This window comes from Canis lupus, chromosome 17 (assembly GCF_048164855.1).
Source record: "Canis lupus baileyi chromosome 17, mCanLup2.hap1, whole genome shotgun sequence".
NCBI classification, from domain to species: domain Eukaryota; kingdom Metazoa; phylum Chordata; class Mammalia; order Carnivora; family Canidae; genus Canis; species Canis lupus.
Genome location: NC_132854.1, coordinates 37,138,624 through 37,154,530, shown reverse-complemented (window position 1 = coordinate 37,154,530; position 15,907 = coordinate 37,138,624). Strand labels below are relative to the sequence as shown.

The 15,907-nt window shown below is 31.4% G+C and overlaps 1 protein-coding gene across 1 annotated transcript in view; it reads right to left on the bottom strand.

Moving 5' to 3' along the window:
- Positions 1-15,907, bottom strand: part of KLHL1 (kelch like family member 1) — a 363,308-nt gene that overhangs the window by 96,684 nt on the left and 250,717 nt on the right. The window contains exon 6 of the mRNA XM_072782826.1: positions 10,217-10,403. Coding sequence (XP_072638927.1) covers positions 10,217-10,403 — 187 coding nt within the window. The remainder of the gene's footprint in view (positions 1-10,216; positions 10,404-15,907) is intronic.

Here is a 15,907-nt window from a genome sequence, read left to right as displayed (position 1 = left end):
AATAGGAAAAATCTGCCGGTTAAATTTGAAATGGTAGATAGAGAAGGATAAATACACTGCTAAAGAATGGGCTCTACCTGGGGGATGGGAGACTAATGAAGGTTTTTATTACTATTATTACTTTATTATTATATTATTTTGTATTTTAGTCATTATGCTAAAAGTCGTGATCAATTGATTTGCCAGTAGTGAGCTGGACAGGTATTTCACAGTCACAGAAGAATGGAAAATTTACATTTCATATCTAAAAGTTGCTTTTTATACATGGATAATTTAAGTATATAATATAGACATAAAAGTTAAATAAAAATAGTTTTGAACATTTGTATTAAGAGACTTTGATTTTAAAAACAATATAGCAAATGAGTCCTTCATAAGTTTGTATTCATATATATAAGTTTTCTGTAGATCAAGCAAAGACACGTTTTTGCTATTTAAAAATACTAATTTAATAGTTCTCCATGCTTACCCTTAGAATAAAATTTAAAATACAGTCTGAAATCTTACAAAATATCTGTGATATTACATTTTAAAGATATGTTATTGAAATGTAAAGCTTATGAGAAATTGATCAAATAGAGAATTTTAAATTAAGGGGAAATTGTTAAAATATTTATAATTCTGTGTGCATAAAACTAATTTACAAAACATGAAAGAGAAATAAATATAATAGGGAATATTTAATTTTTTCAATTACCTACTTTTTTATATTCCTTTTTTTTTTTTTCTTTTTTATATTCCTAATGTGTTCTCTAGAGAACTAGTCTTAGAAGTCAATAAAATCCTAAAGAAAAATCATATAATAAGAATTAAAAGTATATCAAGCTTTTATGCTGGCATTTTAAAAAGTCACTCTCAGCACAACTCATCATTAATAGGTTAAATGTGGGCAAAAGGTTAGAAAAAATAATACATATTTCAGAATTACACTGATCTTTGCATTTAAACTCTACCTTAACATACTTAGTAGAAGGTAGAAATTAAGAATGTTTCTCAACCTTTGTCAAAAATAAAATGATCAAGAATATACTGTCAACATAAGTTTGTTGTATAAAGTAAATGAAATTTTGTATATGATGGTGCTTAGAAGGATATTGAAAATATATCATTGATGAATTTTATCATTCCCAAATGTTCATTATTGAGACCTCATATAGATTCATAATATTTTCTTAGGCTTGAAGGGTCATATTAGGAACATTATTTAGGTAATAGCAATCTTCTATTTACAATCTGTTTTTCAGATCTTCAAATGATTATAAATAAAGGAGAATTTCATATAAACACAAAGTTTACCTTGATAAATGTTATACTTAAAAGTTAATGCTTCATATACATATGTATGAGATTTGTTCATTTTGGACATCTACTAAGATCAGTTAAATAAGTTGTAATTTAAATATGGCAAACATTTACTAAAAGCCTACTAGAAGCAACAATGTACTGGAAGTTAGAAATGTAAAGTTCCTGGGGTGCCTGGATGGCTTAGTCCTTAAGCATCAGACTCTTGGTTTCAAAGGCTCAGGTCATGATCTCAGGGTCGTGAGATTGAACCTTTGTTGGGCTCCACTCTGGGTGTGGAGCCTGCTCAAGATTCTCTCTCTCCATCTCCCTCTATCCCTTCTCTACTCCCCCACTATCTAAAAAAATTAAGAAGAAAAGAAAATTTTTTGTCTCTAGTTTGCTTTTAATTCAGGAAAGGGAGTTAATCTATTATATTAGAACAAATATACTCATGAATCTTTACTTGTAATTATGAATATTTACTAATCATCCTTCAGATCCAAGACATGTTTCACTTCCTAATTAAGCTCAGGCATGAGTTTGAATTACATTTACTATAAGAAGAATGTGCAGGGATTTGATCAAATTGTTAGTGAGTCATCATCTACATTATATCCAGGCCGTTCTAATTTATTACATGATCTAATTTAGTGCTTTGAGTTAGAATTATAATCTCTATTTTAGAAATTAACTGGCATTATTGTTTAAATTGCTAAATTATATTTGAATAGTATTACTAAATTTGTGAATACTCAAAAATTATTTAACCATGGAAATGTTGATGATCTACTTTATAAATATGTGAAAGGGAGGGAAATGTCAGGTTGCCAGTAGTTTAATTCCAAACAAAATACCTACATTCCAAAAGGATAGGACATAAATCAAGTGAAGTAATCTATGGAGAAAAATTCTAAATGGAAAAGAAAGAAAACAGAGACTTCTGTTTACTGGAGAACAGAAGACATGCTGACATGCCCTCTGGTTATAACACCAATACACTTGGGCAAATTACAACAATAACACTATTTTTTGGCATTGCCTGTTTAAATGAAAGTGAGAAAAAAACCTTGCAAGGACACAACCAAATAGCTGAAATAACAGTGAGGTAACCTGAGAAAGAGCTAACTGAATTCAAAAGTCAGCACTTCCCTGGCACTATCCTACCTGTGATAGGATCTGAAGCACCTGCCCTGGGCCTAACAGAACCCGGAAGAGTGAACCGGAGACTTTGTGTGAAGCCTGGAGCTTTAAAGATGGATGTTGGAGTGGTCAGTGGTGCCCTTGGTTCTTGGTTGAAGCTAACTCATCTTTGTAGGATGAAAGCATTCCCAAATGAGGACCCCAAGGCCTCACAGAGTAAATGCAACCATGGCTTCAAAGTAATATCACGCAACACAAAAAGAATCAAACTAACAAAAAAATGAGACTTGTCAGTAACAACAGACAACAGGTTTAGACCCTCACACTTTAGATTTTGAAATTATTCATTACAGGATTTAAATTTTTTTTTCTTTATTTATTTATGATAGTCACAGAGAGAGAGAGAGAGAGAGAGAGGCAGAGACACAGGCAGAGGGAGAAGCAGGCTCCATGCACCGGGAGCCCGACGTGGGATTCGATCCCGGGTCTCCAGGATCGCGCCCTGGGCCAAAGGCAGGCGCCAAACCGCTGCGCCACCCAGGGATCCCATTACAGGATTTAAATTAAACATGTAAAACACTTAGTCAAATAATAGATGAAATTACAAAATAAGATGAGAATATAAACAATTATAAATCTCAAGAAAAAGAGGGAACTTTCAGAAATGAAAATTGGTGAAATTACAAATCCACAGGGGCCTCTGCCCTATGATGATGTATAAACTTGCATAAGACAGACTATCTTCATGTAACAATAAAGGGACAGTTTTAAATGCAAAAATGATCTGTTTAAAGACTTTAGAGACTAAAAAAAAAAAGACAGCAACCATTTAAGAGGTCAAAGACCAGGGGTGTGAATTGAAATGAGTTTCACATTCTTTGTCATTTTCTCCTTAGGAAATGCAGATTTCATAAGCAGCCTGAGGCTGAGAGCCCTGGGAATATTTGGCTCCAGTTTATTGGGAGTTTCATGGCTCCGGGAAGATACTTCCCTGCAGTTCTAGACAATCAAGGCAATTAGGAGCTTAGACTCCAAAAAGAGAATAGCAGGGCATTGTTGCTTGTCCCCTATATGCATTTGCTGAGATCTAACACATATCTGATGAGAGGCAGAAATCCAGGCAGAAGATGGCAGCTAAAATGCTAAAAATGAGGTAGAGCTCTTCCTTTAAATCTGCATTTGAAAATAAAAGGTTATTCAGGGCCACTGTGGAGGGCCAGCTCTTATGTAAAGATTGAAAACAAACCAGGAGAACAGCAGCTCTCACAAATACTGCCTTTTAGTCTCCAATCAATCCAATCCTGATTTGGAAGAAGGGTTTTCCTCTTACTCAAGTGTCTGCCAAAAGGAATTTCTCTCTGAGACAACTTCATGTTATCCACAATCTCTATTTTAATATACAAGAGGCATCATTCTTCCAGAATTGCCAAGTAATGCTACGTTCTCTATTACAAATTTACAGTAAATGTAAAATATTATCATTATGCCTCTTAAAAATAAAAGGATCACATCATAAACTTTAAACTATATAATATAGGTGGGCAGCCCGGGTGGTTCAGTAGTTTAGTGCCACCTTCGGCCCAGGGCCTGATCCTGGAGACCCACAGGATCGAGTCCCATGTCAGGCTCCCTGTGTGGAGCCTGCTTCTGTCTCTGCCTCTCTCTCTGTGTGTCTCTCATGAATAAATAAATAAAATCTTAAAATAAAATAAATATATAATATAGGCAATTCGCTGAAATAAATTTTATAATAATTAGAAAAGAATAATACGTCATTCTATATCATTAGGTACATGATTTTATACATAAAAATTCAATTTACAAAAAACTCAGTTTCACTCTTAGGAAGAGAAATATAAACATAATGATAAGAATATGCACATTTGTCATTGTACATTTTTTTCTATCACACTAGAAAATTTTTATTTTTTTAAGGCAGAAAATTGATTGCAAAAGCACTTAAACTGGCATTATTATATAATTTGAGGATGCCATAAATTCTTACAAACTTTCTAGAAAGAAATAGGCTCATCTGTCACAACAACATTACCTTCCTACCCAGTAATATTTCTCTAGAAATCTTTATAAAGAACACTCAAAGGTTAGGAAAAACTCTTAATACATGCAGATACTAATGATGGCACTATTATTATTTTTTAAAGATTTTATCATTTATTCAGGAGAGAGAGAGAGAGAGAGAGAGAGAGAGAGAGAGGCAGAGGGAGAAGCAGGTTCCATGCAGGAAGCCTGATGTGGGACTTGATCTGGGGTCCCCAGTCCCCAGGATCAGGCCCTGGGCCGAAGGCAGGTGCCAAACTGCTGAGCCACCCAGGGATCCCCTATGATGGCATTATTTTCAGTAAAAAGAATTGGATCCCACCAAGTGTTTAATAACAGGATTAAACTCAAACTGTGGCATTTCCATGTAAGATATGATGTATTTTAAAATTGTAATGAAATATAAATTTACACATAAAGGGAAAATTAACAAGGCAGGAAACAACAAATGTTGGAGAGGATGCGGAGAAAAGGGAACCCTCATACACTGTTGGTGGGAATGTGAACTGGTGCAGCCACTCTGGAAAACTGTGTGGAGGTTCCTCAAAGAGTTAAAAATATACATGCCCTACGACCCAGCAATTGCACTGTTGGGGATTTACCCCAAAGATACAAATGCAATGAAACGCTGGGACACCTGCACCCCGATGTTTATAGCAGCAATGGCCATGATAGCCAAACTGTGGAAGGAGCCTCGGTGTCCAACGAAAGATGAATGGATAAAGAAGATGTGGTTTATGTATACAATGGAATATTACTCAGCTATTAGAAATGACAAATGCCCACCATTTGCTTCAACGTGGATGGAACTGGAGGGTATTATGCTGAGTGAAGTAAGTCAGTCGGAGAAGGACAAACATTATATGTTCTCATTCATTGGGGGAATATAAATAATAGTGAAAGGGAATATAAGGGAAGGGAGAAGAAATGTGTGGGAAATATCAGAAAGGGAGACAGAACGTAAAGACTGCTAACTCTGGGAAACGAACTAGGGGTGGTAGAAGGGGAGGAGGGCGGGGGGTGGGAGTGAATGGGTGACGGGCACTGGGGGTTATTCTGTATGTTAGTAAATTGAACACCAATAAAAAATAAATTAAAAAAAAATTACACATAAAATATAAATAATGAATAAAAGCAACAAAAATAACAATTTTAAAGATTATAAATCTACATATATTTATATTTAGATACCTATCTAGATAATCACAGAGGCATATGAAGACAAATGTTGATAGATATATCTCTAAATAAATATAGATAGATAGTTATGGCTGTACACAATCACACACATATACATAGAAATTTGAGAAAGGAAATACACTGTTCTATTAAAATTGATGAATTTTATTATTCCTAAATGATTATGATTATACTTTAGTGATAAGCTGATTTTTCTTATCTATGCTATTATATATTTATCAGATTTTCAATTCGTACATTAGTAGACAGAAGAAATTAACTCCAAAAAAATACTGTTTTGATCAATACAAAACCAAACTATTCTTGTTTAAGGAATTGTCTAATAATCAGTCAATATCAGAATGCAATTCCAATAAAAATATTTTGATGCAAATATTTTCTGTTAACCACTACTGCCAAATTTTATTTCATAGCTTATATAAATCATACATAAATGTAAGTCAATGTAAACACTTGGAAGTAATTAGTGTTTTACCTTTAAATCAACTTTCTAAAATATTTATGATGATTACTGTGTGATTTGTAATAAAGTTCTTACCAAAATAACAGCAAATTGATCAATATAATTTACTTCATTAATTTAAATCTGCATTTGATTTCAGTTGACATTATTTAAAAAAACTTTTTCGTTATAAAAACAGCTTGTATTTATTGCCTTTTTAAAAATCATATTTAATTTTATGTCCCCTCATTTCTCAATTCATAGTAGAACAAATATGAATATTATAATAATGTTTTAATTGGCTTTAAAATATGCTATAAATTACTACATTCTTAAAGATTTATTTTTCAGCATTTTCCTGTTCTAAGAGTAAATTAAATTATACTTTCTAAACACACTGCAAATTTCTATTTATGGCTTGATTCTTTTTTCTGTTTGATTCATCATTTTTGAATGTTCATATTAGCATAAAAAGCATTTACCATACACGTGATATAAATATGTTATTTATATGAATATCTAAATCCCACTTTATGTCATATCCCTGTTATTTCACAGAACCCTGATAGTCTCATGTCTCCAAAGTTCCTAAGTTGCTTGGCCTTGTTCCAAATTAGGAAGGTCAGCCCAGGTTTCTGCTGAGTCCCCTGAGAGGCCCTTTTTTACCAACTGTGTTGGAATGCCTTGATGCAATTTAGTTTAATCTCTTTACATAATACTTCATGTCACTTAATGAATATAATTTATACCAAAATGGATATAAAGTATTTGAATAGGCATCTCTCTGATTCTGACAAACTGCTTTCTCCACTAGGAACATCACCAGCCTTCCAAGACCTCTTGTGGTTTCAAATCAGAATTGATCCTCTAAAGTGTCTCACTGAAGCCCACTGTGCTTCTCCTCCACTAACAACCATGCTTTCATTTCTCTACTGTCCATAATCAGGTATAAAGGATTTGTCTCCATTTTTTTTTGAAGATGTCACTTTTCTTCAACTGTAAAACTTCGTATTTGATGTACCTGCAGTCTGGAACTTACCAGCAAGACCATCCTTCCATTTCAATAAGGTATTAAAGTAATCCCTAATAAATCTTTAGATTTCTGCTAGAAAAACAACAAGAACCGACACTTTTTCTACACTTCCTTACTTTTCTAGACTAGAACAGGTTTGCTCCACAGGCATTATACTCATTCTACTTGCAATTCCCTTCTTGTAACATTCATTTGCAAGTATTTTGTATACTATCTGTTTTCCTGGATTAACTTGGTAGCTCTGTGAGGTTAGGTTTATATTCATAATATTCACCACAGTACGCAAGTTCTTAGCACATAAAATACTTTCATCAGTACTGAATGCGTATATATATAATATATATATGACTTTTTTTGTACATATATATATATATGACTATGAGAAGAGAGAGAGGAGAGGCCAGTGCTCTGAATTTTCATGTCTATGGAAAATCTGCAAGTATTTTATCCATAGTTTATTGATTTCATTTGATATCTTAGTAATTATGGAACTGAAGAGGAATCCCAACGAAATGTTTATATGGCCCTTTATAAGACACAATATAAGTATGTCAATAACTTCAAAAAACCACACTATTACATATATATTATTTTTTCATATTAATTATGCCAAGTAAATTCTATTTTTTGTTTTTTTCTTCTGATTATTCTTTTTTTCTTTTTACATTTTATTCCCTTTTCCTCATTACCTTCCAAGAAAACACAATTTTAAGATAAAATCTTAATGCCTATTTAAAGATAAAAGTTAATAAGCTGTAGAAAGCACTATTAAAGCAGTAAAAGCATGATACAAATAGGAGAGATTACCGTGAAAATGTTCTATTTGCTCTTGAAATCCCTTGAAACATTGGGCTTTTATGTTTCTGCTTCACTAGGAAAAATAGGTTCTCTGAGGTTTGGTATTAAGTATCAGATTTTTATCTAAGTTTACGGGATATTAACATCTCATCTTGATAGGGCTAAGGATATGGTAAAAATTTCTTAAAGTTCCTTCAAATAATTTTTTCCCATCATATTACTGATTTAATGTAGAATATCTGTTTAAACCTCCTGTATTATATTATGTTAAGCCTCTACCTTACCGAATATGTGTAACAATAACTAAATTGTTGCTGTTATTCGATTCTAAAGTGAAAGAGACTCAGAATCCCTAAGATCAATTTTTTAAAGAATTTAAAAAAGACTGCTTAAAGAAATTAAAAAGCTGTCAACAGTTTAACTCAGTAAACTCCATAGTCTCATAGTCTTTTATGCTATAACAATTTAAAGTCATCAGATTTTAATATGCAAATTTAGTCATGTTGTTTGATTCCTTAATTGTATAGTAATTTTTATACCTATTTTAATTTGTGTTTATTATTCACTCCTAATCAGAGGCAAATGAGGTTCAATACTCTTCATCCACCTCCTCCTCCTTCTCCCTCTTTTACCTCCTCTTCCTCTTCTTTTTCTTCAGAAACTTTCTTAGTTTGAAAAAATTTCTTTGGAATTTTAGTATAAGTTCTGACAATTTTTTGATCAGATTTGTATTTGATAAAATGTTTTCTATTTCACCACCTTACAAAAGAGGGTTTTGAGCCACTCTTTGTGAAACCCTCTGATATGTTCTCTTATGTAATAACATATGCTAAAGACTTAGCAAAAATTGGAAGAAGAGAAGGAGAGAGAGAGAGGTGAATGCCATTTCCCTACTTCTTAAAGCAAAAGGTTATTTATTCCCTTTAACGGACAGTTGTATATATAATATATAATATATATATATATAATATATATAACATACATATAAATATAAAATCTCTAGTACTCTTTTAATGTGATGATTACTAAAAGTCAGTGTCCCAAGAAATAGGAATTAAACTTCTGAAAAAAATTTAAACTAGTGAAAACCCACCTAATGGCCACAAGAGCTTCAGGACAGACAAAAATATGGAAATATGTGTCTTTCCCTATTGATCACATGAATTGTTTATTTAGGTAATAAATAAACTGTTGTTTTGGGATTTCACTTCACAGTGGTGGAAGTAAGTTTCATTGCTTCCTTCTTTTAAAACAAATTTATGAGAGAGAGAGAGAGAGAGACAAAAGAGAGAGAGCACATGGGGAAGAGCAGAAGGACAGGGACAAGAAGACAGCACTGAGTATGGAGCCCAAGGTAGGGCTCAATTCCAGGACCCTGAGATCAAGACCCTAACTGAAACCAAGAATTGGAGGCTTAATAGACTGAGCCACCCAGACGTCCCTTGTTCCTTCCTTCTAATTCTTTAATAACAAAGTTCTTCAATACAGATCAAAGATGTAACCCACAGTCTATAGTTGCCAACTATAACTTTTATATGTACATTAAACATATTGAGGATTTGGGGCACCTTGCTCAGTGGGGAGTCTGCTTCTCCCTGTCTTTTGCCCCTCCTGCCCACTTGCGTACTCTCTCTCTCTCTCTCTCAAATAAGAAAAAAAATTAAAATATATATATTGTGGATAATTCTATCACTCATCAGATGCAAATATATGACAATTATATTATTTGTCTTATGTAACCACAAGACAATGGGGGCCTTTTGAAGGCCCAAATTGGAATTACAATTAAGTTTGTAAAATATAACTGCTGCAATTATCACACTCATGTATGTTGTCTATTTGCCTGGTTTCTATATGAGATTCTAAATGCCTCAAAAGAAACTCTCTTCTTCATAATATTGCTCTCGGTAAGCATGTGCCTGGCACATTACATTTTCTTTGCTTAGAATTGAAATATAGTTGTCAATATATCCAACACATTATTTGGCCTGTGTTTTGCAAGTAACTGCTTTAAATCCCCTTTTCATTTCAAGGAAGTCTGGCATGTAACGCACATGAGATAAAGGATTTAAAGATAAATAATAAGCAGAAGCAGCACATGCAGACTGAAAAAAAAAGATATTCTTTAATTTTTTCCCTTTATATTAAATCTTAATGTATAAAGCATGTGAGATTTGTTGGTATTATACAGATTATGATATTAAAATGGTGCCATGGTATGATACCGGGTATGTATTATATAGAGATCAAGAATTGTATACCTTTGTTGTTATCCATTCCTCCTACAGCATATAGAGTTCCAACCGTAGATTTTCTAGGCTTAGTTCTTGGACTTTGCATTAAAGTTCTTCTTTCTGGCAACAGATGATATTTCATTGCTTCCAGAATCAGCTTTTGACATTCCAGATCATTCTTAAATAATGCATGGTTTTCTAGGTCAGCCAATATCTGTGAATAATACATAATCTCTGTTAATGTTTTTATAGGAATAAGTATATAATATCAGTAGTTAAAATTAGAAACTCAATGCTTATGATATTACCCCTATATTGAGAAGGATGCAAAGTATAATAAGAATTAATTACATTGACAAATAAAAATAAATATGAGTAAAATGGAAGGCTTCCATGAAAAATGGAATGGATTTTATTTTATATTCAATTCAATTTATTATCATTTTATTACATAGAGCATAAAATAACTTCTAGAGATCACTTTTTCCATTCCCTTTCCTCTTCTGAAACCTGTTTATAAATTGAAAATAGTTGCCTGTGTTGGCCATAAACCTGTGTAGAGAAAGAAATTTTAAAATATCTTTCAACAAATTCATTGTAACAATCTTCATAAACATTCACATATTTAAGATAGTCCCCTTAAATTAAAAAAAAAAATCAGAGGCACCTGGGTGGCTCGGTGGTTGAGCGTCTGCGTTTGGCTCCGGTCATGATCCCAGGGTCCTGGGATCAAGTTCCAAATCAGACTTTCTGCAGGTAGCCTTCTTCTCCCCCTTCCTATGTCTCTGAGCCTCACACTATGTCTCTCATGAATAAATAAATAAAATCGTTTTAAAAAATCAATAAAAATGAAACCAATTGTCCTTATCTCTTTAAGTATGCAAGCAGCTAGAAAGTTGTATAGTAAACAAAGTAAAGTTTCCAATAGTGAAATTTAAAAATTTTATACCAAAAAGTCCAGCACCCGAGGGAGGAATAGAGTATGATCAGATGTTTGAAGCTATATTATTTTCCTCTTTTGCTACACCAGGGTTTCATCCCCCCAAATTCTTCTGTGTACATTTCTATGAATATATCCAAAATATCTTTTTTTTCCCTCTTCTTCTATTTCTCTTTAGATTCTCTCTCTCTTTTTTTTTTTTTTCTGGGATTCTTTCAATATCACTTCTTTTTCTTAATAAATCAATGTTTCATATCAAGTGACACTTAAATCTGTCACATAGATTTAGAAAATTAAGAAGTTAAAAATTTAATATTAATACACTGACCTTTTGTTCCACATCAATAAGACACTTTACCAAATCTGTACACACACAGATATATATATACATATTGAGTGAATGAGGTAATATATGATAGTGGCATATAACTAAATAATTAATTTTAACATTGTAACCTTAATTAAGTAAATTTATTTAGCCATCATGATACATACATTGTTAGAGGTGACAAGAAAAACATAAAACACATGAGATAACGTATTAACGTGAGAAAGAACAATAGCTCTGAGGCTGAATAAGGAATGTAATGTATAGGGCTTCCAAAATACTTTGGAATACAGAAGGGAAGATATTCAATTAAATTCTTGGCTACGTTGAACTTTTTGTATACTGAAATCTTAGTTGCCTTCCTACCCACTTTCATTCTGAACGTTAATCAAGGAAAAACAATTTTTTTTTTTTTTTTTTTTTTTTAGTATGGAATAGGACAGCAGATCTCTGATGGATTTTTTAAAGACTATCTTTTACTCTTTCAGTAATTAAAAAAAATTAAGACGTAAGAGAATATCTATTTCTAAGAAGACCCTAGTGGTCTTTATAAAGTGAAAGAAAAAATATATTTTGATATGACTTTTGGTCATCTGTGTATCAAAGTATAATTTTTCTACATTTAAACCTTTTCCTTTCCTTAAAAGGAAAACAATTAGCTTTTCCAATGATAAATGTAGATATGGATGAACTTGGTTCCCATTAATTCTTCTTTTTTTCTCCTCTTCTCTCCCTTTTTCACCTTTTTGGAGAAATTTTGGGATTAATTGATCACAAGAAATCATTCTTTTTTTTATTAGGAGCGCACTCCAGGAGTATCTTATCCAGTTAAGTATCAAATAAAAGGGGTAAAAAGATAAAAAATTAAAAAAAAATTCAAAAGATATATTCTTCATTTCTACATTTTTTTTGGAAAACTATATTTCATAATCAAAAAGTTTAAATGGAAGTGTGAGTAAGTGGTTAGGTTTTAGGTAAACAGATTCATGGCATAGATGTAAAGATTTTAAATTTTTAGATTTAAATTTCTTTAAATCTAAAGATGTTTAGATTTTAAAATTTGACATATGAGTACGTGTCATTTACATTAAAAAGGATTCATACATTATTCCTGATATGTAGATGACTCTTTTAACTAATTAAAGTGGACTAGTTTTAGCTTAAAAGTACCTCTAATGCCTTCTTTTTTATTTTGTTGCCATGTACAAATAAGGCTAAGACAATATTTAAATAAATACAAGACTTGGGTTTAATTTCTTATATTTTAATCTTTAAACAAATGTGCACATTAGTTTTATGGGTCCAATAAGGTATAATTAGTTTAGTAAACAGTTTAAGATCACCAAGATATAAAATTGTTTAAAGAAATTTCAATAAGTTGTATCTTTTATAATGATTCAGTCTTGTGAGCTCTTGTAATCCTACATATAAAAAAGACAGTTGTTAGCTTGCATTATAGTTTTTATTTCTTCAGTAAACTTTACAATAGGTGAATATTAAATTAATTTGTTAAGGTTAATTTTTTAATACCTTTTAGTATTGGTCACTAGAATACTTCTAACTTTCGTTAGATATATTGGTCACTGAAATATTTTTAACTTTTCCTGGTACCTTATTTTATAAATATAAAATGGACATAGATTAAGAGATTGAATGACATTATAAAGCTAATATTAAAAATATTAATTTCATAATCTACTCAAATAGCTATATATGTATTTCTAAACATACAATGCAAAGATAAATAAGGATTCTTTCAAATTTTTCATAAAAAATAAGTATAAGTAATTATAAAAGAAAACTTGAGGAATTTCACCAAAATACAGTATCAGAAGATAGTCAACCCTAAGTGCTTAATTTATAATACTTTCAAATTATATTTTTAAAGAGAAATTAATTGTTCATGGATCATAGATTTATGCACAATGAAAAATATTATAAATTATTTCAAAATATGACAAGGAAGATATACAAAATAAAACTAAAATTTGTAATTTATTTCTTTAATTTTTTTTTATTTTTTAATTTTTATTTATGATAGTCACAGAGAGAGAGAGAGAGAGGCAGAGACATAGGCAGAGGGAGAAGCAGGCTCCATGCACCGGGAGCCCAATGTGGGATTCGATCCCGGGTCTCCAGGATCGCGCCCTTGGCCAAAGGCAGGTGCTAAACCACTGCACCACCCAGGGATCCCTGTAATTTATTTCTTTAAAATAGCAAAGGTATTCTGTTCTTAAATAATTTTTTCCCTTTATTAACAAAGCATTGTGTAGTATTTCTTAGTTGTGGCATATCCCTAATCATTTGGCAATTTTTAAATTTTATTTTATTTTTTAATTGAATTATTTATAAATGAAATATACATATAAAATATTTATATATTTATATATAAAATATATTTATAAATATATTGTTTTTACTTATTGTGTATTGACTGTGTCTATATTTCATCTCCTCTGACAACACTTTTTTAGTATCATATTTCATCCCAAATTAAAACAAATTCAGACAAATAAAATGGTTAAGCTGTCTTTTAAACTTGAGCTATCTTTAGATTTCTTGCAGTGACCCAAGATTAACACAAGTATTGCTCCTCCCTATAAAATGAAAAATAGTTTTTTTATATTCTTCAATTTTTAATGAAATCTAAACTATTGTGACAGCTTTGCCACTAAAATTTACAAAATATATCAATATTTTGATAATTATATACTACTTAGAAACATACTCATGTTTATATACAAGGATTTGTACAATAATTGCCTACAAATTAGATTTTGTTCCTAGGATACTATCAACCATACATACCTCTTCCAGTCAAGCATGATCATAATACTTATTTTACAACTTAAATTCTTGGATGTTTCACACAATTTTCACTGTTAGAACAATCATTGACTACATCATTATAAATTGTGTATTAAACCTCAAGAAAAGATCTTACTCTCTACAAACAATAATGTTTCAGAATATTTTGTCAATAAAAAGATATCAGAAATTAAAATATCTGTGACTCAATAAGAAGAACAGAATAGTGTATATTAACAATTAACAGGGAGGCTCAGTGGTTGAGCATCTGCCTTTGGCTGGGGGTGTGATCCCCAGTCCCGGGATTGAGTTCCACATCAAGCCCCCGCAGGGAGCCTACTTCTCCCTCTGCCTATGTCTCTGCCTCTCTCTCTCTCTGTGTCTCATGAATAAATAAAATCTTAAAAAAAAAAAAACAACATTACATAAAATTCTAATGGGTTGATCTGTGTCAGTCAGGCAGTTCCTTTGCAAATATACCCTAACTCCTGATCACCTTGGTAGGCTTTCCTTGTGACTAAATAATGATCCACAAATTAAAGGACAAACCTGTAGCTGCAGAATGAACATATTCAAGAAACATGTATGGTATTCAGAATTCACTAATGTGAAAAATCAGAATAATTTATTCATTAATAGCTAGAATTCTAGACAATAACTTTGTTAGAGCATTCCAGTGTACAGTAATTTCATGAATTTTGATTAGACTAGTTCTTTGCAATTGTGTGTAGTAAAGCATTATTATTGTCTTTTTGCATACTCTTCTTAAAGTTCCATTGACTTTATTACTCACTACACTTTGGTGGGAGGGGGAAGAAATTCAACTATTAAAACAATTATTTCTTAAAAATGATCATTAATGTGTCATTAAAATGCCAATAATTTCATTAATATGGTTTGAGAAATTGAACCACATGCTGAAAATAGCCACGTTTAGCAACATGAAAATATTGATGAATGCTCTAATTCTATATATTTACACAGAGACACTCCTCAAACTCCAGTTTTTCAAGAGTATTTATATTAATTTACTTCAAATGCTTGCAATAAATTGGAAGTTATGACTCTAAAAAAGTATTGTTTCATGAAAATGGAATGCATTATTCAAGTATCTAGTTAGCATTGTTTTTCCAACCTTCGAATAAGAAAATAGAATAAATTGTTGTATCATTCAGAAAAAAATTGTCTCCTTTCTGTATATTTTTCCTTAATATGTCAAAAAAATGCTATCTTGGTTAGAATCTTTGTCATGATTCTCTGCACTAAATTGCATGTATATATACTTCTTTAACATTGTAAACGACTCTTTCTTATATCATAAGCAAACAAAATCAAATGCATTGATTTATCTGTGCTACATGACCTACTCTTCTAATTACATAAAGGGCATACTATTCTAATTTTATAGTAAAAGTCAAAATATTTATATTATAAAAATTTGCATTACAGACTTTAAAAACATCATAAAATAGTGTTATTTAGAAGATATAAATTACAGTAATAAACTCCTGTCATGTTAATGGCTAGAAACAAGAATATATATTGTAAGCTATTTCTTAAGGAAGAGTAATACTGCATGAATGAAGACATAATTTGAAAGGCAACATGACTAATAGGATCTGTGCAAAGCATAGCAAATACA